This window comes from Thermobia domestica, chromosome 5 (assembly GCF_964235325.1).
Source record: "Thermobia domestica chromosome 5, izTheDome1.hap1.1, whole genome shotgun sequence".
Classification (NCBI taxonomy): domain Eukaryota; kingdom Metazoa; phylum Arthropoda; class Insecta; order Zygentoma; family Lepismatidae; genus Thermobia; species Thermobia domestica.
The window spans coordinates 237,253,824-237,281,670 of record NC_137458.1 but is presented as its reverse complement, the minus strand read 5'-3'; the positions used below and the strand labels follow the sequence as shown (position 1 = coordinate 237,281,670).

General features: G+C 36.1%; 1 protein-coding gene across 3 annotated transcripts in view; it reads left to right on the top strand.

Moving 5' to 3' along the window:
• Pex2 (peroxisomal biogenesis factor 2) overlaps window positions 1–27,847 on the top strand; it is a 43,771-nt gene that overhangs the window by 1,394 nt on the left and 14,530 nt on the right. For 2 of the 3 annotated variants that reach the window (XM_081759805.1, XM_081759806.1), the window contains exons 2-7: window positions 4,963–5,052; window positions 13,679–13,756; window positions 14,645–14,707; window positions 17,130–17,309; window positions 20,725–20,925; window positions 24,076–24,279. In XM_081759805.1, the coding sequence (XP_081615931.1) occupies window positions 4,963–5,052; window positions 13,679–13,756; window positions 14,645–14,707; window positions 17,130–17,309; window positions 20,725–20,925; window positions 24,076–24,279 (816 nt within the window). The remainder of the gene's footprint in view (window positions 1–4,962; window positions 5,053–13,678; window positions 13,757–14,644; window positions 14,708–17,129; window positions 17,310–20,724; window positions 20,926–24,075; window positions 24,280–27,847) is intronic. The other variant, XM_081759807.1, reaches the window with a different exon arrangement.

Below are 27,847 nucleotides of genomic sequence, written 5' to 3'. Positions count from 1 at the left end.
ATGAAAATAAGAAAAAGGGAATTAGTGTCATCAGTGTAAGATGATTAATTAGGAAGAGAAACAAATTTAAATTCTGGACTATAAGAGTTTGCGTAGTGATATAATATTCGGTGTACAATCAATGGAGCATAGTCAGTGTTTCAAACACACTGTCTTATTAACTAACCTAGGACGTGTGTGCTGCATTAATGGAGAGAAGTACAGAAATATATTGCGAAAACTAATTAGAGGGGAATTGCAACTGAACTAAAAGTGGTAAAATGGGGCCAAATTTTGAATGCTTCCATTTTACGGAGGCATAAATTTATAAAATCCACGAAAGAAATATGTTATTTGATTTCACAACAAGATTTTATAAGTAACCAAAATATATCGAGATCCCACCTCTTGCAAAGTAAAAATATGAAATGGAAAGTGTGGTTTTTACCACATAGTATTCCATAAGAAAGGCATGATGAAGTGAAGAGCTGTGTAAACGCAATGAACAAAATATAATCATAGAAGTTTTAGAAAGCTGCGTCATATGCAAAGCATCTGGTTTTATGGCATATAAAGTGTTCTTCGAGTATCCTCGTTTATGTGTATACCCAGTGTCGCCGACGCGTCTGCTCACGTCGGGCGAACCCTTGCTGCCGCTCGGCCCTGGGCATCGCTGATTATGGAGGGCCAGGCGTACTTCCATTGTGGTACCAAAAGTGAGTTCCTGGGTGCAATGTGAGAACGCACCGTCTCAAAAAACAATAGCAACAATAGTAAAACGTACCTTAATGACCTTAAGTCTCATAATTGCACAAGATTTAATTTGATAAAAAAAGCATAAAGCTCGTATTTATTTTTCCGTCCGTGACGTATCATGGGCAGAAAGACATACAGTCGGAGCTGTACGGTACGAACGCCATCTTGCTGGAGACAGGAGGAACTTCGTAGCGTCTCTAGATGAGCAGAGGTGTCTGTCCGAGTGTGATAAAATGAAATATCTTCTATAGTCTTCGTGATTAGAGAGCGGTATATAAATGCAGAAAGTTTTCTACGTAGTTTATGGTTGTTGGTGTTTATTACAAGAGGGACAGAAAGGCTAAAATAAGTGTAATTATTACCACACAAAAATTTTGGAGCCATTAATATATTGCCATGATATTCCATCCCCAAATGGCAGGGACACATCTCACGCTGTCATTCGGGACGACGAGATGTCCTGCCGTACGGCGAAGCCATTAATGACGTACATGGAGCGGATGGCACATGAAACGGAAATTTATGCAATACCGTTTGCAGATATTTCTGTAAAATCCCCTGATGCATTTCCGATGGAATTTTGTGGGTTCCCTTTTGATGAAACGTTCGCTGGATCGTCGACAGCTATGTACGCTCTGCGGTCTTTGAAAAGTTTATCAAGAGAAATAGAATAGACTTGATCATATTGCGTCACCCAAGTCTTATTCAGTAGAAACGGAGATGTAGAGCGATAACCAACACAGAGGGAGGACTTACAAATCGAGGTCAATCGTTGGTGGCATTGGGGTATTCTTAAGCTGGTAAAGATGGAAAATTCGTTACTACATATCAGGGTTGGCTGGTTTAAACCAAGGTGGTTTAAACCATGGTTTAAACCAAGGTTTAAACCAGCTGGTTTTTTCAAAAAAACCAACTGGTTTAAACCAAAAAACAAAAAAATGTTCGTAAAAATGTAAGTGTTTGTAAAATCTTGATGAACACACATTTGTAGGTTATCACGTTTCACTCCCGTATATTATTCGTATTATATTCAGACCTAAATTCCCCATTCATTACTCAAAAAGATTATACTACAAAAGCAACTTTTTTTTTACAAGTTTATAAATGTTTATTTTGTGATTTTTTTGTAGTTGTTATTATTGTTATGTAATTGCAATCGAAGAAAAATTCTAAATATTATTTCGTTTCAATGTTTACTATTGATAAAATACATCGAAAATGCCATACTTTTTGTGGGGGGGGGGGGGGGGGGAGAGTCATACAGACCCCACGAGAGGCATTTAGTGAAATAAGTATCTTAGGTATCTATTTATGTATAAATGAGTTTGAGCCAAAGTGGACTCAAATAATTCGTATCTTTATTCACTTTTCTTATTGATATGCAGATTAAGTCGGTGCATTTCTTTAATTTGGACCAATAAAAGTCGTTGTTAACTAACTTAAACTAAATTAGTTCTTCAGTACTCCGTAGTACTTTGATATTGTTCATATGTAATTCTGTGTAATGGTTTCACTTGTGCAACTGTTTATCTTTTTGTTCTTCTGAAATGACTTCACAGTTATATTAACAAGTAGGCCTACGTAAAGATCAGTACAACGTATTTTTTTTTTTTTATCAGGATTCCTTCGTGAGTGAGTCGGCAGACGTATCGCATTTGTGGCCAAGTAGTCCTGGTTCTGAGTTCATATGGAGGACAATTTCTCTCGGATGTAACTCGAGAAGCGGTTTTTATTCCGCTTTAAGCTTATGGGACCCCTTCCAGCATAACCCGGTTGTTGAATAACAACATCAAGGCGAAACAAACTTATTTCTGTCCATATATGATATGAATATATGGAGCAAATCATTTAAACCATAAAAACCTGGTTTAAACCAAAAAAACCTGGTTTAAACCAAAAAAACCGTTTTTTTTGTTTTTTTTAATAAAAACCATGGTTTTTGCCAACCCTGCTACATATATATACTGGATAAAGCTGGAAACTATAGTTTAGCTCCTCCCTTGTTCATATCCTGGATCCGCCAATATATATATATATATATATATATATATATATATATATATATATATATATATATATATATATATATATATTATCTCTGCGTTCCTCTTGCTCAAGAAATTTCTGGATCCGCCTATGCGTTTTATATAGCCTCTGTGCTGAAAAGGCTGAGTGATGAGCTGCCGGTACAAAGAAAATGATACAAATATAAAACTCTTTTGGTAAAACATTATCTATCTTCAGATTACTTATTAGGGGGCGCGGTGGCTTAGTGGTAGAGGGTTCACCTCCGGTGCTTGGGGTCCCTGGTTCGATCCCAGCTCGCGCCTTGTGGACTTTGTGGTGAACGAACATCGTGCTCCTGGGTTTTCTCGGGGTTCTCTCGTTTCCTCCCACTTTCCACTATTTCATTCCTCATAATCACCGTTTCCTTTAGCCTAACCGGCATAACCATGAGACGTAAAAACTGAAAGATTTTATTTTTTCAGATTACTTAGTCTATTGGCAGATTTCGTAAGCACACTTTCACAACTTTACAATCTAAGTACACACTGATACACACTGATAAAGGCTACAAGATTACTCTTTTTTTTTTTTTTTTTTTTTTAAATATATATATATAAAGCGTTCTTTCTCCTATCGTAATAATGTGCAATCACCATAGTTCTGCACAGATGAAGTGTTTCGGGATAAAAAATGATGGCTATACTTATGATGTCAATGATTTCAGAATTCTTAACCTCATGAGTAATTTTTCATTTGTATTAGATGTGTTTGCACAAGGGGACTTCTTTCGTGACTGTCCTAGAAGAGGAGAAAGTCAAGAAACACAGAAGGTTAAGGCGCCAGAAAATAACGCGGTTAATTAGTGCTCCGGAGGTACAGTAGAGTTTATGCTTCCTACTTGATCTTGTAACAAAAGTAAAAGGTTGTAAATCAAAAATCAATTCGTCAATCAATGATTATCAATCTTACATGACAAGGATATGTAACCAAGGTTTTATTCCCGGTTGGTATACAAATTCTCGGAGGAAATCCAAAGTAGTGGTTTGGTCTTAAATAGGATCAGTGAGTATTGAAACTGTAACTTAAACTCCAGTAATGAGTGAAGAAACGACCTGTATTAAAACTTAGGGAAAGTCACAAGGGGAAAGGGGTTTTGACAAAGTTGCTATTTAAGGTTGAGGGAAAAGAAAAGATGTTGAAATTAGTGAGAAACAAGAGATTGAATAAAAGGTGTGTGATTTGCACTAAAATAACATATTTTTAAGTTAAGGTTGTACCTAGAGCTAAATTTGTAAGTATTGGGCGAAAAAACCAGTAAGTTAGTTTAAAGGCACCAGAACAATATTAACTCCCACTGGAAATCGATCCCAAAACATCTGCACAGACATGGTTTTCTTCGTATTTATATAATACTGACAAACAAGATGCAAATCTGTTGCCCGAGAAACTAATAATATTATTTAAAGTCTGCTCTCTAAAGTATGCTTTAAAAAAAAATAAATATTTTTTTTAATCTGCTCTCATGCTCAGAAAATTAAATGATGTTTACGTCGTTTCATTCTAGCTTTACATGAGTCGATCTCGATATATATTGTAGCTTACATCGAGAATCACTAATCTTAAGTCAGACGCTAATATAAGGCTACTGTCTTTTTAAAACTAAAACGTAGTTTTAGTCTTGCAACTAAAACTTCAGCAATAAAAAAAAGAAAGAAAAAAAAAACGTGCCAGTTCGTCGGTATCATTAAACTTTTGATTCAGTAATAACCGGTTTACATAATGCTCTGACGAAGAAAATATGTTTTTTTGAACGTTTGAGTAGTTAAAAAAAAAGTCCAATTACAAATTACTATCAGGTGTAGTATCTGCTAATTTTATAATTACCATTTTTTTCTGTTTCATTCATTGTTGATCAGGTTAGATTCATCTGCTCATATAATTCTGGTTTATTGGACTGTACGCCACTGAAAACGGAATTCTTGTTTCAACTTCGGTTTTTATTTATTTTTATTTATTTATTTATTTATTTTTATTGAATGCTTTCGGTCTATTTCTCTAGGCAGGACCATACATTTCTTCCCCAAATTTCCATTAACACTTCAATCATGTAACTGTGAACTGTAATTGTACAAAAGTTGTCAAGTTTCGTAGAATGTTGTCTATAGTAGGTAATTCAATTACCTTCTGTTCTTGAATTTTAATAAATACTAATTGTTTCAGATGATAAAAATGACCGAAAAGGGTGCTTCAGGAGTTGAAGATATCAAGAAAAATTCCGTTAAAAATGAATTCGTTCAAAGGGTTACTCAGGTATGTATATTAATAACAGTAGTTCTATTAATAAATACCCCTCAGTATTTTTGACGCCGAAATAAGATTTCTGTATTAATATGTACTAAAATAAGCAATGTAAAAGAATAATGAATTTTAATATTTAGTAGTATTTTTAAAGATGTTTCATGAATGGAAACCGATGGACCTCGCTGCGCGGTAGCAAAAAATAAGCGCAGTAAATATGATATTACAGGGCGCCTATCCAACCGTGAAAACGGCGAATAAGCCGTGGATTTCGTATACCATGAAAAACATGGAATAAGCAGTGAATTTCATTATCTAGAATTTTATTTTTATCTAGAAAATTTTCAAGTAATAATAATAATAGTAATAGTAATAGTAAACTTATCAAAAATTGCACTGCGCGGTTTCTGTTGTTGTGCAGTCATTAAAGGTTATTTTTATGAAGTCTGACTGTGAAATTGAGAAAATGTGGACCCTAACAACCTTGAAACCATGAATTCGATTATTTAGTTTGAATAGGAACACTGTATTAAGAAATATTAAATTCTTATACAGTGTAAATGCTCTATGTATTAATCAGGTTTAGTCATGAAACTCCAACAAGTATTTATTATTATTATTATTATTATTATTGTAAGGTAGAAGAGTGTACTAATGACCTCGAAGTTGAAATAATTCTTTCCAATTGTGACTTCGTAATACTTTACTCTTACTTTTTAGACTTCAGAACTATACCGTGCATAAGTATGGGAGCTCTTGTCAAACGGCTGTGTCAGTCGGTCCGTTTGCCTGTCGACAGGTACCGGACAAACAACGGCAAAAGGTAGTGAGAAGCTGTTTCTTTTTTAAAACCGATTCAGCGTCAGAAGAATAAATTCCATCTCCCTGTATTCAAATGAAAAGTGGTAGAAGTTAAACATTTCCAATTTCAACGTTGATCACCGCAGACTAAAAAACGATAATAGATAGCGAGAATCTTATCTTTTATTTATTTATTTATTTATTGACTTAAGTCACAGTGAGAAAATAGTAATAGATAGCGAGGGACAGTTTTATATTATATTGTATTATATATTGCATTGTTTTCGGTCCAGGATTTAAGCCCTTCACCTATTTATTTATAAATATATATATATATAATTACAAAGTTTCTTTATGATATAATAAAATGTTTCTTAGTGTTTAAAGAATCCTCAGCACACAGTAGTGGCTTCGGAGATAGGCACAGTCGTTTTAGGTTAAAGTAGATGTCTTAGGTTCGTTCATTGCAACCTCAGGCGTAGGTGATTACAAGAAATCTTCTTTGTCCAATGCGACCTTGGGAGATAGGATTCCTCCGTAGCTCAATGCAGTCCTAGAAGGAAGGTAGTTCAGGGGCGTCATTTAGGGGGGTCAGGGAGGGGCATTTGCCCCTCCCTGAGTTTGAGATTTATATAGATTTTATCAATAGAGTAGTAGTAAATGAATGAAAAACGCGAAATTTTACTTATATCGAGGGGTTCCCCCCCCCCCCAAGCAAAATCTGAAATGACGCTCCTGAGGTAGTTGTTGGATATCTCTTTCGCCCAGTGCAGACTCCACAAATAAGGTTTAGAAGGATTTTTCCATGGCTCAAGGAAAGATGTGTTGGTAGGTTAATGATCAGTTGTTAACTGATACTTCTGTTCACTTATGGTCCTCTTTTATGGGTGTCTTCTGAGAGGGTCGTCCATTTTCGTTTTCCTTCCGAACCAACTTCGTGATTTCCTGGTGCTCTCTTTCGATTGTTTGCTGCTGATTTCTATAGAGTAAAAAGTGTTATTGAAGAAGACTTTAATGTACGATTCAGGATTTCAAGAATAGATTTCGTCTCAGCTTTTATTTCTATGCCGAACCCAGAAGTAATAAAAACTATTACAACTTCGGTTTCAGTATTGATTCCTATATAGTGATAACATAAGAGATTGCGAGAAACTGATTTTTGATGTGGATTCAACATCCGAAGAACAGGTTCCATATCTTCTGCCTGATGATAGCACAGTATTTCCAGCATTTCCTATTAGAGGCGAAGCGTCCACAAACAAAATAGTAGTAAACACCACTTCTTGAACGGTGATACGTTCTATAATTTGATATTTAGAACAGGCATTTACTGTTAAACAGAGTATTTTTAACATGATGGTAATGGTAAATTTTAATTCTAGAAAATAGTTAAAGGTTTATACCAAAAAACCAAACATTTTAAAAACTTTTTTTTTTTTAATTTTTAAGGAAAAAGGAAGCTTGACTGACTTATATTTTAATTAGACAAACATCCACTCCAAATTATAATGTCAATAGGGCAGAACGTGATTTTATCAATACCATAAAAGTAAAACATAATTCTGTGATTTCTGTATGTGAAGTTTGCACTTGCTATCTCAGTATCAGCTGCTTCTATTTTTATCAGACATACAGATGGTGATCAGAAAAATGGAAACACCTGGACAAAATTGCAACGTACCAGATTAATATGGTGTCGGGCCACCTTTCGCCTTCAGAACAGCTCTGATGTGACGTGGGATGGAGGCATAGAGGTTGTGAATGGTAGCAAGCGGAATTTTACACCATTCCTCGTGCAGGGCATCGGCCAGTTCTGTGAGAGATGATGGAGGTGGAAATCGTCACCGGAGTCGTGTTTCCAAGACGGACCACAGATGTTCAATTATGTTGAGACCTGAGGATTGGGCGGGCCAGGGGAGGTGTTGAACTTCATCCCGATGATCCTCAAAGCACGCTGCAACAACGCCAGTTGTGTGAATGGGTGCATTATCATCCTGGAAGATGGCGTCATTGTCCGGGAACAACATCCGGACCATAGAATGCAAGTGGTCTCCTAAAATTGCGACATATTCGTTGGCAGTGATTCGTCCGCTAAGTGTGACCACAGGACCCAATGAAAACCATGATATGGCGTCCCACAGCATCACCGAGCCGCCGCCATGTTTCACAGTTGGGCGGAGACACTGCAGATCATAGGCTTCTTTGAGCGTTCTCCACACATAAACACGGCCCGTGGTTGGGAATAGGGTGAAGGATCACTCATCCGACCATATCACACGTTTCCAGTCCTCAACGGTCCAAGTTGCATGGTCGCGGCACCATTTGCGGCGTGCGAAAGCGTTATGGTTCCTGATGAGCGGTTTGGCCCGTGCAACACGACCCTGTAAGTTTATGTCATGTAATTCGCGGCGGACTGTGATTGTCGAAACAGGGTGGGGGAGGTGCTGATTGAGTTCCTCCGTCACTTGCTCCGCAGTGGCACGACGGTTCTGCGTGACAATGCGCTTTAATAACCGGCGTGACCTGTCACTCATGATTTTCTTCCGCCCACTATTCCGCTTCCCCGATGTGGTTTTCCCGTGTCTTGTGTAGGCCGTCATCACCTTCGACACTGTCCCACGCGACACACCTAACACAGTAGCCACTGCCGTCACACTCACTCCACATAACCGCGCACCAACAATTTGCCCTCTTTGAAAATCTGAGAGGTCTCCCATTTTACACTACCTCCGTCTGCTGCAGCCACTGGACACTGCTGTTCCACTGCGCCTGACGTAGTATGGAGACCGACCTAACACACCACCAGCAGCGGTCCGGCGCTGCGGGCGCCACCACATCACTACCAACCCATACATCTGACGTGTTGCCAACTACAGGTGTTTCCATTTTTCTGATCACCATCTGTACATGTTATATATATAAAGGTGTATAAAAAAAAAAAGGTGAATTTTCGATTTTCTGAAAAATGTGCAGAGATATATATCTGAAATGGTAATATTCGACACTTATTACCAGAGTAACATTCAACATACAAGCCATTGCGGTCCAACTATACTTCCAATGTGACACCAAATCGTCCATGCTCTTTGCAAAGAAATATTGCTCCATGTTTCCTAACCAGGCAACCGTAGCCTGTTAGCCTCTTTCAAAGTATCGAAATGCCTCCCACGGAGGTGAATACGGGTCCAAAAGAAAAAACGAATAGTTGTTGGAATTGACTAAATCAGGGCTGTACGGATGATGGTCAAGAATTTCCCAGTTGAAACTCGTGATGTGGATACGGACCCGTTGGTCTGCATGAAGTCTTAAGTTATCGTGCAGTAACAACACCTTCTCTCGTAGTGCCCCTTTTCGTTTCTGATGTATGGATTCTTTCAGCCTGTCTATGGTTTGGCAGTACCTGTCCGCAATAATGCTTATACCTTTTGCCAGAAATTCAATATAAGTAGCGGGGCCGCGGTGGCTCAGTGGTAGAGCGTTCACCTCTGGTGCTTGGGGTCCCGGGTTCGATCCCAGCCCCCGCCACGTGAACTTTGTGGTGGACAAACACCGTGTGCGTGGGTTTTCTCGGGGCTCTCCCGTTTCCTCCCACTTTCTTCATTCCACCATTTCATTCATTACTCATCATCACCGTCTCCTTTAGCCTAACCGGCATAACCGTGGGACGTAAAACTCAAAGATTTCATTTCATTTTCAATATAAGTAGCACCCTGATAGTCCGAAAACACAGTAGCTAGTATTGAATTTCTTGGCCGGCGGTGAGGTCGGATGTTTCCATGTATTTTGATTTGTATTCTGTAGTATTTTGATTTATATACCCATAGGGATATTGAGATTCCATCGCCCGTTGTGATGCGATGAAGAAATCAATTTCCTTCATGGACATATCATATGAGGTGGATCAGGAAAATGCCCATTCGAAAGTGTTTTTAGTCCTCACTCAGATGTTTTGGAGCTCAGCGCGCGCACACTTTCTTGAAGCCAAGTTGGTCATGGACGATACTCCTCACTGAGCCATCTGCATGTTACGCAACCTCACTGTTCACGAATCATTGCATCGACGTCACACACATTTCTGCCGGTGATGGACGTTGCTCCTCTGCCACTTCTGTCATCATTTGCCACAGTCCTCTTATCACTTACGAATTCGTTGCATCACACATACACTCGTTTCTGTCACATAACACTCTCTCCGTACACTTGCACCAATTCTCGATGAATGTCAGATGGTTTCTTTCTCTTGATCCGTTAAAAACGAACAACACCACGCATATCTCCTTCTTGGGGTAATTCAAGTTGATGCGCTACCTTTAAATTGCTGTAGATAAAAGGCTGTAATTACCATCAGGCTTCCCTCATTTTGGTATCTACAACACACAAAAGAACTAATTGTGATAGCTACACAAAAAACCCTTTGTTTTAGAGACGAATTCACCTTATTTTTTGATACATTTTTCTATATATATTATGGTGTCCCTTATATAAGGTAATTTTGATCATTCAATTTAGGTATCCAATTTAGGTCATTCGATTTATAAAAAACAACTTTCTCTTGGGTTGGCAACACTGTTCATCCGGTGATGTTCGTCAATACACGGGCAAGTGTGTTCCTTTCTCTAATTGCTTTCATACAAAGTTTCGTTTCTCTGTCTCATTTGGTTTCTCCGTTATCACAGTTGGACATTCCAAATTATATTATAATGTGGAAACGTCATTTCATGACTTTGTCGTCAAGTCGGCACGAGTAAACGTTCTTTTAGGGAGCTGCTATTTCACTAATGCGTGTTTACGGTCACATAGAGTATATTTGGCAGGTGTGCGTATCGTAACACGAAATTACCTTATATAAAGGATACTCTAATATATATATATATATATATATATATATATATATATATATATATATATATATATATATATATACAGTGAAACCTGTCTTTAGCGGAATCGAGCGGGACTCGCAAAAATTTCCGTTAAAGTCAGGTTTCCGCTTAATTGAGGTAGACGTTGTCTTTTTTAAAATACATGCTTATAATGGACATACTCAGAAAATGTTCTACGTACCTTTTTCAATTACAGTATTTCTTCAGTATTTCTTTCTTCTACGAATTAATACACAAAAAGTTTAAAATTAATACAAAATATGCTAAGCACATGCTTTTTTTTATTTTTTCCAGTAGTCAAACAGTGTTTTCTGTATGCATTGTTGCTTGGCTGCTTTACTTTCCGCACACACTTTAGCCTGAGAAATTGCACTAAGTAAATCAGAGTCATTTTTTCGTAAGGCAAATTGTTGCAGTTCTTTCAAACTTCTGAGAGCATCTTAATACGTCTTTATTCTAATCTCTTTTTGGAACACGGTATTCCTCTTCTTCTTCCATCTCGTCTTCTCCTTTCCGGCTTTCCGTATGATTCTTGATTAAAGGGAGGGGATTAAGAACAGATTGTGGGGGTGAATATGAGTAGTGGTTGGGGAAGGTCAACAATGCCAAAAAGATTTAACAAAAGAACGAAGAATTTATCACAGACAGTATAATGTATATCAGAGGTAGCTGGTTAAAGATTGAAGTCAGTGGAGAGATTTTGTGAACCGGCATGGAGCCTCGGGTTCCATAGACCATAAAGAGAGAGTATATGTGTGTAAATGTATGTGTATCCCCTCTCACAGAGCGCTTGGGGTCCCTGGTTCGATCCCAGCTCGCGCCGTGTGGACTTTGTGGTGGACAAACACCGTGCTCGTGGGTTTTCTCGGGGTTCTCCCGTTTCCTCCTACTTTCTTCATTCCACCATTTCACTCATTTCTCATTATCACCGTCTCCTTTAGCCTAACCGGCATAACCGTGGGACGTTAAACTTAAAGATTTCATTTTTCCCCTCTCACAGAATGTCTAAATGCTGTAGTCCGGAACTCAGAATTTTCCGTTAAAGGTTTATTTTGCTTTCCGTTGCCCGCATAACACAGTTTCCGCTTAATGAAGGGACTTTTACACGTTTTTTACTGGAAAATTCACGGGACTGTGAAATATTTCCGTTTAAGACAGTTTTCCGTTTAATAAAGGGTCCGTTGAAGGCAGGTTTTACTGTATATATATATATATATATATATATATATATAGGGTGTCCAATATACAATGCAACCCGGAGTTTCTGATAGTACAACTTTTGAACCTAAAGGGATACACAAATATAGTTACACCAAAATGAAACTTTGTTCATGCATATATTTTTAAACTAGGAAGCAACGATTGAAGTCCACTACGAACCACACAATGTTGCCAGATGTAACCGAAGGTGTAAATCAATTTTTTTTGCAAAACACGTAAATTGACTCATAACTCATACGTATGGATGTTCTGTCTTTAATTTTCAGTTAGTTTAGTTGGAGTAGCTGAGGAACTATGAAGCAGAAAAAAGAATATTTCACTTCCACCGATAACTAATCGGATAAGGTCTCTGTAAGGGGGAACTAGGGAAATTGTAGTTTTCATAAATTAACACTCTGAATTGGCAGCATTGCTGATGTTTCAGTGCATCAAAAGGTGTGTTAAGGATCTGTTTACATTATGCAATTCCTGAAAAGAACGAAAAAGAAACTTTGAAATTATCATGATAAAACATTTACTTATATGCACCCGGAAACACGGATATCATCACGAAATGAATTATTAGCTCTACAACAGATGCTGAAAGTGCTTCTTGTTTTGATTCAAACACTGGTTCACACGTTTCATCATGTTGGCAGCAACTTTACGAAGAATACAAGTGTTAATGTTCTCAATGGCACTGCAAATGTTCGTTTCCAGGTTTTGTATAGTTCGAGAATTGTTCTTGTATACCTCTTGCTTCAAGTAGCCCATAGAAATGTAGCAGTGTAGCTCAAAATAGAAGTAGGTTTGAACGTAAAATAATACTCCATTTCAAGCTCCATTCAGGGTTTTATCTGTTTCTTCAAATGTTAACCATTTTGAAGTTTGCTGCTGTTAAACTCTAGGAAAATAAAGGTATGTTTATGAAGATAAAGATTAGCTAAAACGACTATAACAAATGAACTTACCATTATCGTTAGTAGTTAATTGGACTTTACAATCTCTTTTCAACGCAGAGACTATATAGGACGTGAACCTACAAATTAAGGTGTCTGAATCACCGTAATGCATTCAAATTTCAAGGCTCTTCTACCGAAAATCAAACCTGAGATCCTGTACACCACAGGCACGTGCATTAACTACTGGCCCAGGGGGAGGGTCACACCAATGGGCATAATAATTGCCAGCCTTATTCCCCGTTCTTCATCGAATTTCCAAATATCATTCCTTACGCCACAAATCTGAAGTACTGTTTAAATTTAGGTTTCTAGCTTAAGCATTTTGACCTGTGCTTTGATGACTCAGCCAATCACTCACTGAGGATTGCTTTTTGTATATATATTGAGATTATGACTCAAAGGACGATACCCTGTGTCTACTAAATTTAATTAATGAGATAGATTTTAGTTTTATTCTGCACTTGTGCTAAATGTACGTACCCATTCTGTGTTCTTCCCGTTACTAACTTAAAAACAAATCATCCAATTTGAGTATGGTTTTCGAAAACGCATAATAATATTCTTTTCATGAAAGAAGACTGCATTAAAATAATCATATTTAAATATGAAAATGTTACAGAAAACATGTAATGGCGGGGTGCATGATTTTGCTGGTGATTACGAGCACTGTATCAGTGACAGTTAGTATTACTTTTGAGTTAAAAATTTATTTTTTGTGAAGGTAAATCCACACTCAGTAGCTATAATATAATTACAAATGAAATTGAGAGTATGTTAATGAATTTTTTCTAGCTTGATGCAGTAGAACTAGATGGTGAAGTACTCCGAGTTCTGAAGAATCAAGTAGTTCGTGCCTTCAGATTTATCCAGGTATGTCTTTGTTTTCATTTTTGTAGCTTTTACTCTTAAAGCAAACTGTGAATTTTTCTTGTTGCGTGTGGAAACTAATAATAATGTATGGAAAGTAGGGTATGTATGTATGTATATTTGTTTGTTCCTTTGTTAAGGAATTAGATTTCTACACTTTCAGCAGCTATGGTCGTGTTGGCCCGTCAAGTATGAGGGATGATCCCTCGGCGATCACACTGCTCGGGAAATGGGGTTGGAAGGAGGGGTTCTGAAATAATTATGATAGGTACTTTCCTGGCATTTGCCTAGTGCGAATGAGGAAATTTCAGGAAAAACTCACTCAGGATGAGTGGCCTGGAAAGCTGTCACTTCTTTCCGACCGAGTGTCCCCACTGAAAATCGAACCCAGGACCACTGCTACCAAAGACGAGAGCTATGTATTAATTTATTTCTTGGTAACTACGTAACTACTGGTCGGATCTGAACCAAATTTGATGGGCATTTATCCCATCGTGTGAACAATAAAGATCGTTATATTTGGTGGCCTAGCTCGTTAGGGATTGTGCTTGGTTCGGCTCGGCCGCATCTTTGCATGCCGGGAACTTCTCAGTTGGATTCATCGATTTGTTTTAATTATATTTAAGAAATCTGCAAATTTTTATTCAAAAATACGAAATGCAGAAATTTATAAAATGGATTTTGTATTACTAACTTTTATTCATGGTTTCCACAAAAAGTAGCCAGTCGTTGTCGTGTTAATGTCTCAAACTCTTCTATTTTTTGCCCTATTATAGCATTAGAAGGGTTTAGTTTATAATTAATACCATTGAATCACTAACCATTATATATTATTTTATTTTATTTTTTCTTATTTTTTTCTGAAAATAATATTTTCGTTTCTATCTGCAGCCAGGGTATCTAGGAAAATGGGATCCCGAGATCGATGCTGCATTACGATTTATTGTGTGGAAGGTGCGTATTTATGTTTCTTTTACAACTTAATGTTAAAGTTAAAAGTTTTTTACTGTACGTGATACATGACATTTTCAGAAACAGATAATGTATTTCATCAAAATCAAGAAGTAAAGCCCTTGGTTATAATACTGACTTTTTTTTTTTTTTTTTTTGACAACATAAGTAGTGTTGTTTTAGGAGGCATTAAGTAATGCATGTTCAATAAAAAGTATCTTCTTCGCACCCCGCAGAAAGTGAGGTAATTTCGTGATACATTTCCTCAGCGTCAGGATATGCGACACGTTATAACTCACAGACAATATTTGTAATGCAGTCTTGAATAGACAAATTATAATCCTAGAAGTACCGTGAATTCTAACTTAATAAAGAAGATACAATACATATTTAGTATCAGTGTTATATAGCTTCGGGACTTTCACCCAATATTTCAATTTTACGCCCAGCGATTTTCACTTGTTTCTGCATCTAAAAAAAAAAAAAGTAACTAAACTAACTAGCTAACTCTGTGGCTTATGGAACCCGGAGGTTCGATGCCGCTTTCACAAAAGCTCTCCATTGGCATTTATCCGTAGCGAACTGGATCCAGTTTCTACTTTGTATTCCTATTTCTGCGAGATCCGTCTTCATATTATTCTCCCATCTGCGCCTAGGTCTTCGTAATGGTCTTCTTTTCTGATTAATTTCCAGTTAAAACTTTGAAAGTGTTCGTACTTTCTTCCGTTTTGGCTACATGACCTGGCTACCTGAGCCTCTTACATTTGATGAGCCTAACAATGTTTGGTAAACAGTATAAATTATGTGGTTCCTTGTTATGAAGTTTCCGCCATTTCCCATTCCCGTTCCTCATGAGTCCAAATATTCATCTCAGGATCTTGTTCTCAAATACTTTCAGTCTTGTTCTTCCCTCAAAGTAAGCGACCACGTTTCGCAACCATATAGAAAATGCGGTCAGGAAAATATTCCATTGTGACAATGAGGTGAGGAAAGACATCAGATGTGTTTCAAAGATATGGCTATCATATAAATCTCTGAAATTCGTACATTACTGCTTTTGTGCGTTTGGTTTGTTTGTTTATTTGGAATTTGTTGAGGCTGTATGGGACGGAGCACCGAGGCTGCATGGGACAGGCATTTACACTTTGATGTGGCATCTGTACGTGTGGTATCATTGGAGAACGAACTCAGAAAACAAAGTGTCGATTACTTGGAAGTCCTGGGGCATTTACGGTGATTTGTCTAAAAATAATGTTGTAAGTAATTTTTGGTAAAAACCTAAAAATATTTATTTGCTTAACTGTTAGTATGAGAAGGAAAACACACAAAAGTTACGTTAAAATGTAAAACCGTTAGCAGAGTATGTATGGTTTTCTAAGAACAATTGGAACATATTGAAATAACGTTATTTTATGTTGTTTTTATGCAGCACATACACTAGCTACTAAACACTCATTTTTCGTAGAGTGGATGAGTTTTCTTGTTTACCTAGTGCAGTCGATTTTTCAGAGATACCAATGGCTAACGGAAGGGTCAATACAAAACCAAGCTTGTGAGAGCCAAGACCAGAGGCAGAGACTATAATGATAACATATAGCAGTATGTCTGTGAAGTGAAGCTTCAAATCTCTTACTCCTCACAACGAGCATATGAAGAATAGAGAAAATGGTGGCCCCGCATAGCGTAGTCACTAACGCTCTCGCCTTCGGTCCCGGGTTCGAAAAAATGAAATGAAATCTTTGAGTTTTACGTCCCACGGTTATGCCGGTTAGGCTAAAGGAGACGGTGATGATGAGTAATCAATGAAATGGTGGAATGAAGAAAGTGGGAGGAAACGGGAGTACCCCGAGGAAACCCTCGCACACGGTGTTTGTGTACCACAAAGTTCACTTGGCGGGGGCTGGGATCGAACCCGGACCCCAAACACCAGAGGTGAACGCTCTACCACTGAGCCACCGCGGCCCCTCCCGGGTTCGATTTTCTGAAGATAATAATTTGAAATTTAAATAAGAGTTAATTTAAATAACTGATAATAACATTTAAATAAGATATGCTTGCAAGAACCAGAAATATTCATCCGCTAATTTCGCAGAACTTTAAATGAGCTAGCAATTACATTCCTTAGACAACATGATGATTATGATCATCTTTTATTATTATTATTATTATTATTATTATTATTATTATTATTATTATTATTATTATTATTATTATTATTATCGAGAGACATGTGTTTTCATGTTGTCCTATAAGAAACTAGTTCAGAAAATTTATGATTTTCTCCACTTCCTATCTTAATTTTAATCGAAATGTCACACAGTGGTTATTTGACTTGCAGCGACAATATGCAGTTTTTCATTTGTTACACTTTTCGTGTTCGGTTGATGCAGTTTATTAAAAGCTCCTTATACTTGGTCTTTTTCAGTTTTCCGTTCGGAAGTGGTATGGAACATTTGGGCAACAGCTCTTAGGTGTGAAGTATGGAGGATCATACTCTGAGAGGAAAGTTTGGTGCTATGCTTTTTTGACAGTAGGTCTAAAATATATCCAAGACCGCTCAGTGGACATAGCTCTTGCAAGTAGAGATACAGTCACTTCGGATTTGGTAAGCTTCATGTTGAATTACTTGTTGATCATCTTAATCTGTTTACTTCGTAATTTTTGTGTGTACATACGAGATATTTTAAAAGTAGCAGATGTAATAGATATGTTAAAATATTGCTTGCAAATGAGAATGACGTGATTTTGAAAGTTCCTGAAGTGTGAAGATACCTACTACTATTATCACTGTCGCATTCAAAGTTTGGTTATAGATTATTCAAAATTACCGAAATTTTTTGCTTGATTTTGCAACATAATTCTTACAAAATTTAATTGTACTAACTTCAATATGCACTTTTCAAAAAGTAGTTATTGAGATAAACGGTATAGATAAAAGTAAACTTAACTAGCATTTGATAGAATTTAAATTCTTACTGTTAGCACAGAATTACAAGCTATATATACGAGGGTCATTTGAAAAGTTAACGGAATTTCGTATAAAACATAGACCTACCTCTTAAAAGTTAAGTTTATTTTGCAACATAATCTGTCTTAACACTATTCCCTTGGTCTGAGGTTGTTTTAAATCGTTATGCCATCGTGGAAACCATATTCCTCCAGCCTTGGAAGATACAACTGCACCGATATTTTAGGCTTTGCATCTGAAAGAAAGAAAAAAAAAAGTCCGCGGAGGTATTTTTCCATCTTCGGGAACAATGGAAGTCTAATTAAACCAGATCTCCTGAATAAGGTGGTTGTTGTAGTAGTAAATCATACCCAACTCATTGATTTTGGCCGCTGCAGGGACACCAATATAAGGATGAGCATTATCGTGATGCAGGATAGGTTTCTCCCTCGATAATTCTGGTTCTTTTTTCCGTCATTTTTCCTGTAGTTGGTTCAAAACTACTCCATAGTATACGGCGATGATTATTTTGCCAGGTGAAAAATAGTTAATATATAGGGTTAATTATTATTATTATTATTATTATTATTATTATTATTATTATTATTATTATTATTATTATTATTATTATTATTATTATTAAAGCTCCAGAAAACTGGAGACAACCTTTCTGTCAGACTTCATATAATGACCTTCTTTAAAGTAGAAAAACAGGTTTCGGTTCTGGGGTCCACTTTGATTTGATTTTAGCGTCTCTTTCAGCAGCGAGACTATATGAAACTTAAACCTACAGCTTAATGTGGGATCCGAACCATGTGAGTTCCCGCCGGGAATCGAACTCGGGTTTCCTGCGCCGAAGGTGCGTACGTTATTCACATAGCCAGCAGGAGGGAGTTTGTTTCTAGCGTTCAGTGGTGTACCCATTCCTCATCGGTGACTATTAATCGACGTATGAAATCAATTGGATTTCTCTTAGAACAGGTAAATTGTGCTTAAAAATTTGCATTCTGATTCGCATACATCTTGAAGACAGTTTCTTCACGTGCAGTTCTGTGGGCAGAATTTGAATTCTCTCACCAGAAATGTCAAAAAGTTCTGAAATATGATTCACCAATAATCGGTGTTCTCGTAGAGTACCATATCTGCATTTTTTCAATAATTTATGATGCAGTGAATAGTGACAAATCTTTCTCGTTCGCTTAGCTGGTTATCTTCCAGGATTTCACGACCACATTTAAACTTCGATGTCCACTTACTGATCGCTTGGTCTTCAAAATTTGTGTATTTTTGTAAAATAACAAACACGCCTGTTACAGTTGTATGACAATTACATATGGCCTTAACTTGTTTAATGAGCCAGACAATAGTGCAAAGTGATCATAACAGAAGATCGTTTACAATAATAACATAGGGTCAGTGAGGGTAATTATGAGACATTGCCTATGAAGGATAATTATGAGACACCCCTCACTGATCTTCATCCACTGTAGGTAAATACAAATTAAGAGCACAGGCATTTAGTAACATACTTCACAATGCTCTGTCTACATTTTTAAGTTTCAGTTTTCAAAAGTTTAGATGTACCAATTGCTTTAACAAACTCATTAAAAAAAAAAAATTGTTTTGAAATTTGAAATTCTATCATTAACTTTTATATTTATTCGTGCAGTAATATCACTGTTGTAAAACCAATGGATGTTGGTAGAAGCCTGGTAGGTCAGCAGTTACATAGGTTAAGTTAAATTTGTCCCTTGGACTTTCGTTTCAGAGTTACAAATTTTTGTTGTTGTATCTCATTTTGCTTATATGGAGGGTAATTATGAGATGCATGTTAGATTAATGTGTTTGAGAAATAACTGGAATCTGTCTCTGTATCCTAGTATGTTAAGTTTCCAAAACGCTGTACTTAGTAGTTTAGGAAGTCCTATAATCTTGTTTCTTAGTAACTTTCAAAATTGTATACCACATTTCCAGGCCTTGAAAAACCCACCGCCTGCTCGCCAGTGGCGAGTACTTTTTTTATTGGGCGAGTAAAGACACTGTGACTGCAAAATGGTCTGGCTAGTAGATCTTTTTGGCTACCTACTACTTGCAAGCAAGATTTTTCAAGCCCTGTACATTATTTTGTTGAAAATAGCCTAGACTGCATATCAATATACTAAAACATCAAGAAATAGAAGTAGCCTCAGCTGTTTTTCAGTGGACAGTCTAGAACTTGTTCTAAATTTGTTTCATAAGTCTGTTTTGTAACCTCAAACTATCTAAATATAGACTATTAGCCTTTAGGCCTATTATAATCAACTCACAAAATGTTAGAGTAACATCATAGCTATTTACACTTTCTTTCTTAGTTATTTTCTTGTAACTCAGCCAAATATTCGTATATATTTACTAATAAACACAAAATAATGAAGACTTCTTTGTCACAGAATTGGAATTCTTCACGCCTCAATATCACATATAGAAAGCTGGGGATAACAGATGTCTCATAATCATCCACCCGCTGTCTCATAATTACCCTTTTGGAGGGAAATTATGAGACAGTACAAATTTAACATTTACTCATCAACTTATGAAATGACAGGACATTTACACCGTGTGCGTGGGTTTCCTCGGGGTTCTCCCGTTCCTCCCACTTTCTTCATTCCACCATTTCATTCATTACTCATCATCACCGTCTCCTTTAGCCTAACCGGCATAACCGTGGGACGTAAAACTTAAAGATTTCATTTCATTTTCATGACAGGAAATTTCTTGGCAGCAAATTGTTACTCTATTGGCACCATAAACTGCTGCCTAGGTTAACTACTTTCAAAACTAATATAATCTGAGTAACGTGGAAAAATTGTGAAATCTGTCTCATAATTACCCTCACTGACCCTACTCGGTTTGGAACTAGTGCTACCGTCTGTAAATCATTCCAAGAACTTACCAAACCACCCACATATATGTAAAGGTCAAAATTTATATTAATAAGTCTTCACTTGTTTTTCCGAACAACTTTTGATATAGATCTGTGTTTGGAACAGTATGTTTTGCTACAATAAATTTACACAACCAATGAATTTTGCAGATACATCGTGCCGTTCATTGGACAGAAGTGTTAATCCAGATTGGAAGCATTATTAATTTTTTAATATTCTTGCGAGAGGGGAAATATCCAACTCTGGTTGATCGAGTTCTTCGATTACAACCCGTTTCTGCTCATCCTGGACAGAGAAGAACAGTAGGATACACGTATTTGATACGTGAATTGCTGTGGCATGGCTTCATTGTAAGTAAATGTTTGTAATTTTTATGTCCTAATCTTCATAACTTAACACATCATAAGTAATACATTATCAGTCCTTCCATTGTGTGTATGTAAGGGTCCATCCATCATTACTGGTACCTATTCATAAGAAATGACAGTATAATATTATTCATACGACAGATCAAGTTTCGATGTACATAGTATCGTGACATTTTCCAGTCAATGAGAATGTAAAATTAAAAATTAGCAATTAAAAAACGTATGATATGAGGATACAGAATCTCCGTAAGCCCTGCACAGTCTAAGCGGTACTTAAAGCAACGTATGAGAGTGATTCAAATGGAAACCTTAAAAGTGCTATAAAATGCCTAAAAGTTGTAAGACAGAATTAGTATTTGGCAGTAGTGTTCCTTGATTTTCATAAAATGACGGACAGGTGGGATAGTGACATACAGCGCAGGAGACGACAACAGCATTAGTACGAAGATGGCGACGCCACTATTAACATGCACGTTAGAGCAGCGATCTATGATATGTTTTTTGAATAGTGAGGTTGTTAAACCTATTGAAATTCAACGCAGAATGACAGCACAGTACGGTGATTCGTGTTTGTCCCTGCAGCAAGTGTACGAGTCGTGTAGAAAGTTTAGAAATGGCGTGACATCTGTGGAGAATGCTCCACAACTGGGTCAGGCTCACCACGTGGTGACGGACGAAAACAGTGATTTAGTGGAAGATCTTACAAAGGATAACAGACGTATTACTCTGAAGGAAATAGCCACCAGTTTGAACATTAGTGTTGATTCAGCTCACAATATTGTCCATAGCGTGCTGCAGTTCAATAAAGTGTCTACAAGATGGGTGCCTCGTCACTTGGCAGCTGAATTGAAAGACCGTCGCGTCGATGCCTGTGAAGAACTGTTCCGTTGTTTCCACGTCGAAGGGGATTCATTTCTGTTAAAAGTGGTTATACTCGTAGATGATGAGACCTTGGTTCACTACCACCAACCAGAAACAAAAATATCACTGCAACTTTGCTCTCAAGAGTCTACAAATGTTCGAAAAACATGGTGTCCTCTTCATGATGCATGATAATACACGCGGAAATTTCACTCAAAGGACGTTGTAGATTCTCCATGAGTTGCAAGATAAAACACTTTCTCATCCACCTTAATCTCCTTGTGTCTGCCCCACCGATGTCTCAAGGCATCTCGAACACTCCTTGGAAGGAAAGACTTTCCATGATGATCGGACGGTGCAACGTGCGAACAAGGACTTCTTTGCATCGCAATATCCGGACTCCTTTAGTTGCGGAATTCAGTCGTTGGTTGGGCGATGGAAAAAGTGTGTGGTTGCAGATGGCGATTGTTTCGATTAACCAGGTATTGTAGTTTTATTTATCATTATTATATTTTCTTTTAGAAATGATGCATTTGAGGTGGACATTTTAGTCGGACCAACCTAATACCTAAACATAATATTAAGAAAGTAAAAAATAGTCGAAAAACATTTACACATATCGAAAGAAATGTTTTTGAATCGTATTAAATCGAAAGGATTTAACATTCAGTATTAAATCTAAATGAAGGGAGCCTCGCTAACAACTGGGGTGCTGTTACCAAAAATTTCACTTGAAAATATGTGCCTCAGAGTGGTCATTATAAATAGTTAACTTACATGTAATTTTCCGATCACACTGAGAAGCTGCATGAAGGACAATTTGGTAACAATGAAGATTTGCCAATCTTAGTCTTATACGTATAAATACAAGATGGCTGACTTGTATTGGTCAAAATTTTGTTAAATGACTGCAGTGGTGTATATTTTATCGCGTATAATATACTTCAATGGAAAGAAGCTAATGCAGTGACTTCGGTTCATGTTTTATGATGAGTGAACTAAATTGAATGTCAAGTCATTTCAAGTAGCAGAGATGTTTCCATTCTCCGATTATTCAGATTGACAGGGAAAGCAGGAGACAGGACACTAAAATTATTTTAACATTGAACGTCATAGAATTATTGTAAGCGCATAAATTGGCTAGTGAGGTTGTTCGTTGTACCAAATATGTGCTAGACATTTTTCTGTATTACGAAATAACTTGTAGGCTTTTATCCTTGTATAGGGAAGTCAACACACTTCTTTGTTTTTTCCTATATCAAAATGTTCTTTTATTCCTCGAGATGTTGTCACCTGTTAATTACCCTACGCAACCATTACTAATACGTATCGAAACGAAAATTCCAATCTTTTGAGAAATATGGTGACACAAATTGTGTCTGGAGGGTTTGCAGGTAAATTGATGTCATCTCATGCAATGAATTACTGTATATATATATATATATATATATATATATATATATATATATATATATATATATATATATATAAGTTTGTTCGCAAAAATTGCCACCTTCATTGGGTACTGGTAACACCTTACACTGGTACAGAAAACACTTGTACACTCAATACTTTATCAACAGAAATATCTATTTTTGTTATACAGTGTATCTATATAATATATATGGTATATTTATATACAATACCTCTTCTTGGAAACAGAAAAGCAACTTTGTTTAACAAAACTGCGTCAGTTTGTTTGTAACCATGATTGATTTGCTAATTATATTCCCACCGTCTCAGCATCACCAGCGTCTGATTCTCCACCCTCGCTAGACGATCCAGAATGCTGCTCAGAGTCACTATCACAAAGAAGGTCATCATCTGTCCCATCAAAATTCTTGGAATTTTTTTTTTTTTTTCCGAAACTTCATGACAAGTTCTTCCGATATTGACAGCCAAAATCCAACGGCACACTTCTGACAGAGATGCACGTTGCAAACTGCCTCCTGGCGTCGAAGTTCCTTTGTTCATGATGTAATTTCTATTAAATTGCTTTACACTAGCTTTGAATGGATGTCTGATACACATATCCAAAGCTACAAAACACACAACTTTCTCTAAATTTAGTTGTGCGGCCTATATTTGCGCAAATACGGTATATATATATATATATATATATATATATATATATATATATATATATATATATATATATATATATATATGAAATAAATTGAAACAATAATTTTAGTAAAATAGAATAGCTAAAGGATAGTTATTAAATTAAATGATAAATTTAAGTAACAAACTGCTTTCTTTCTTTTACAGGAACTTGTGGGGTTTACACTGCCTTTAATTAATTTCCATTATTTTAGAAGAAAATTTCTAAATATATTTTCTCATAGGAAGCAAGTATTTTCAAGGCGGTCGCTTGTATTTACCAAAGATACTTTATGTGCTGTGTGTAACGATAAGCCAATTCTACCATACCATATAGGATGCTCTCATGTATTTTGCTACTATTGTATTCACGTAAGTTATTAATATACGTTTTAGTAAATTTTCTAGTTTAATGTCTTTTTGAACAATAATTCTATATGATATAGTATCCTCAATTGCATATGGGATGAAAATCTTGTGTCACAGATCTAATTTCCACACAGAGAGAATGCGCAGTAGCCAACTGACTATCGGAAACTCTTGTAATTATTAGTTTCATAAAATATCTAATTGTATGAACAGCTGCATTTGTTGGGTTTTACTTAACAGATCCATAATTTCGAACCAAGGAAAGTCACAATTGATTGGAAATACTGTAATGGAAAAATCAGATAAATATTCTGTCTTAGTAAATTTTTTATAGTAATAATATTAATAAATTTTTAAGAATGCATGTGTACACTCATGTCCAAAATTATTGTCGTATGTCTATAAATATGTTGTTGTAGGAATATAATTTGAGAACGAATTCTCCTCGTATTTCTTATAATGTTAGTATGTGTATAATCGGCAAAGACATGTATGTGGCAAATTTCATGTCAAAAGAGCAGTAAATAAAAACAATAAAACGAAAATAAAACTTTCTTGTCCATTTAGCAACATTTTGCTTTACTCATTCTAATTTTCGTGTTTATAGTTCTTTTCCTATGAAATTTACCACAAATATACATTTCCTGATTATACACATAGTATCAGTATTAAAAGTACCTTGCAAAATCATTATCAAATTATATTCTGACAAGAAGACAGTTATAGATATGCGACATCATTTTGGACATGAGTGAACGTATGCAAATGCATATTTTAAAGATTAGTACATATTCTAAGGGTGTTTGTGTATTTCTGCATATGTTCCAAATTCCGAATCACTTTAATATTTTTGACGTCCTGAGAGTCTGTAGTTTCGTGTGTATTAGACAGCCCTTTAGGAACAATTAAGCAACTGAAAACTCAGGGTACATCTCTACAAGCTCGTACTCGAACTTCTTAAGAAAAGACCTTAATAATTTTTTTAAGTTCTACCCTATGCGAAACTGGAAAAACGCGAAGAATCTAGCTCATAAAAGATACAAAATTACATCAAATTATGAAGACTATTTAATATTTGTCAATTACAGTGAAGTCTTTGTACCGTGAAGATGCAACAAAAAGATCACAAACGTATTTACCACAGCAAAATAGAAAATCAGTTAAATAGTAATCTTGAGAAATTTTAGAGATATCTATCTAAAGATAATGACAGTTCCATCTGGAATTGTTAAAAATAATTCCTTGATTATTGATTGTGGGTTGTAGGCAAACTTATTTGTTGAGTACTTCACATCAGTGGCGGCTAATGTTAGTGTTGCAGCGTTGCGCAACGACCAAAGTATTTCAAGAAAAAATATTATTAGCAATAGTAGTAAAGAACAGAAAAAATACTTTTTAATACTTGCATATATACACTTTAAATAACATATTTTTTTACTTCTGTAACTGTCTGTTCCGTTAATCCGTTTTAAAAAGCGAAAAATAATCCGTCACAGATCCTCTAATTTACATTGTGTTGCAGCGAGCATGCAACGACCAGATTCCTTCAGCGCGGCAATTGGAGCAAATGTTAAGTCTCCTTTCCCCTATCTCAGAAGTTAAAGGGACTGGTCGTTGCAGTGCTTCTGCAACACAGCATGGCGGAACGAGAAGGTTTTTCACGCTAAATAAGATTTCTGAATTTTCTTTCACTAGCAATTAACAAATGGAATTTGTTTTTATGCATTCATATTTTTAAATTACAGGACCATACTGAAGCAAATCAATATAATGACAATTAAAAAAAAGTGATTGCAAAATTACAAATTAAGAAAGAAAATATCTAGTAGAGGAGAAAACAAATGAAAGTAGTCCCGCATTTACAAGTTAATTCTTAGCTTATATTGATAATGAAGGCTTCTTCTACAGTAATTTGTGAATCAAATATTAATAAGTCTGTATGTAGAATCGCTCCCCTCCCCCCGCTGTGGATAGTATTTTAGTATGAACATATTTCTTTTATAAAATAAGTATATTTTATACTCTTGATAATTTCCACATAAAACTGTATGATGGGGAACGCCACATTGAATTTGGGACTAGTTAGCAATGCTCAGGGGTGTAGCCACGAGGGGGTCCACCGGGTCCGGATCTCCCAAAAATTTCGAAACTTGACCAACATTTGTAGACTTTCTTAATAAACTATACTTTTTTAACACAGAAACGATTGATGTATGCTAAATATTTTATTTTACGCCTCATCATGTACTCTTCTTTTCTTATAAAAATAATCGTTCTGTCATTTTTTCTAAAAATATAGGTGACAGTAAGTAAGAATTACTTATCGTCTTTTCGGGTGCAGTATAAGACAGGTTACATATTATGTAGACGTATTGGACCTCCCTCAAATACTTTGGACCCCTCCCAGTTAACATTTCTGGGTGTAGAACTGGCAGTGCTGTTTGTTTTGATGTTCTTTGATTTTTTTGGCTTCTGTTACATGCTGATCCTTCATCTGGCGTGTTTCGAGGTTTCCTTTTCAGAACATATCACATTGGTAAGCATTGTTTCGCTTCATGTGGAAGTATATTGTGTTCATCGTGCATTGCGTAACAAGCAAGACGGATGATTTGGAATGTAGTTTTTTCTTTTACGCGCATGTGTGTGTGTTGATGTATGAATATGTGACATTCGGAATTCATATACCAGTACCTATTTTGTATCAGCTGGTTTGGTTTTTAATTATTAGGTTTAATTTTATTGTGTGTGCTTTAATTCTGTAAATAACCTACAAATTCTGAATGAATTGTATACCATGACTTCTGTAAATAACTTACAGAAAACATTGACCAGCTTTCAACTGAGAAAAAATTTGCAATTAAGGCTTAGACAAAACAAGCAAAGGGCAAATCAGGAGAGTGTTCGAAAATAAAAATTACAATTTAAATTTACAGGATATCTTATGCAGTAGTGTTGTTTGCACCAGATACATTTCCTAAATTTAGTTTAAATTTTCCTGGATAAACTGTGAATAAAGTGTGTTCAATGTACATTTTTTATAACACTAATCTCTGCTACGAACTCTCTTCAGTCAACGCTGAAGAAGAATTCGGATCACTGTCAAGGACTGAGTTTGCTAGAATAAATCGTTCGCAATAATCTAGAAAAAATATTTAGTAAATCTACAAAGCTTTGAAATTAATATTAACAGTACCTATGGCGTCAGCAAAAGACGAAAAGTTTTTTTCCACATGAGAAAGAAATGACACTTTCAAGGAATTGAATGTCCCAAGAAAGGTTATCAGAATTGGTTATGCTTTCCATCGAAAAAGATCTTACACTAAGAATACCAGAGTTCAACCAGCATGTAAGTTATTAGACAGATTGCTCCAATCAAAGAGAAGATAATGAACTTACTAATTAATTAAGGTGATTAATCGGATAAAATGTTCTGCATCTTTTATTTTTAAAAAACAGAAAATTTTATTTAATTTAACATGTCACATAGCATTTGCATCTAAAGTTATGCTGATTAGTCATATATATCAACTTTATATCTTCTGTCTCTTATCGTTCGTACTGCAACACCCGA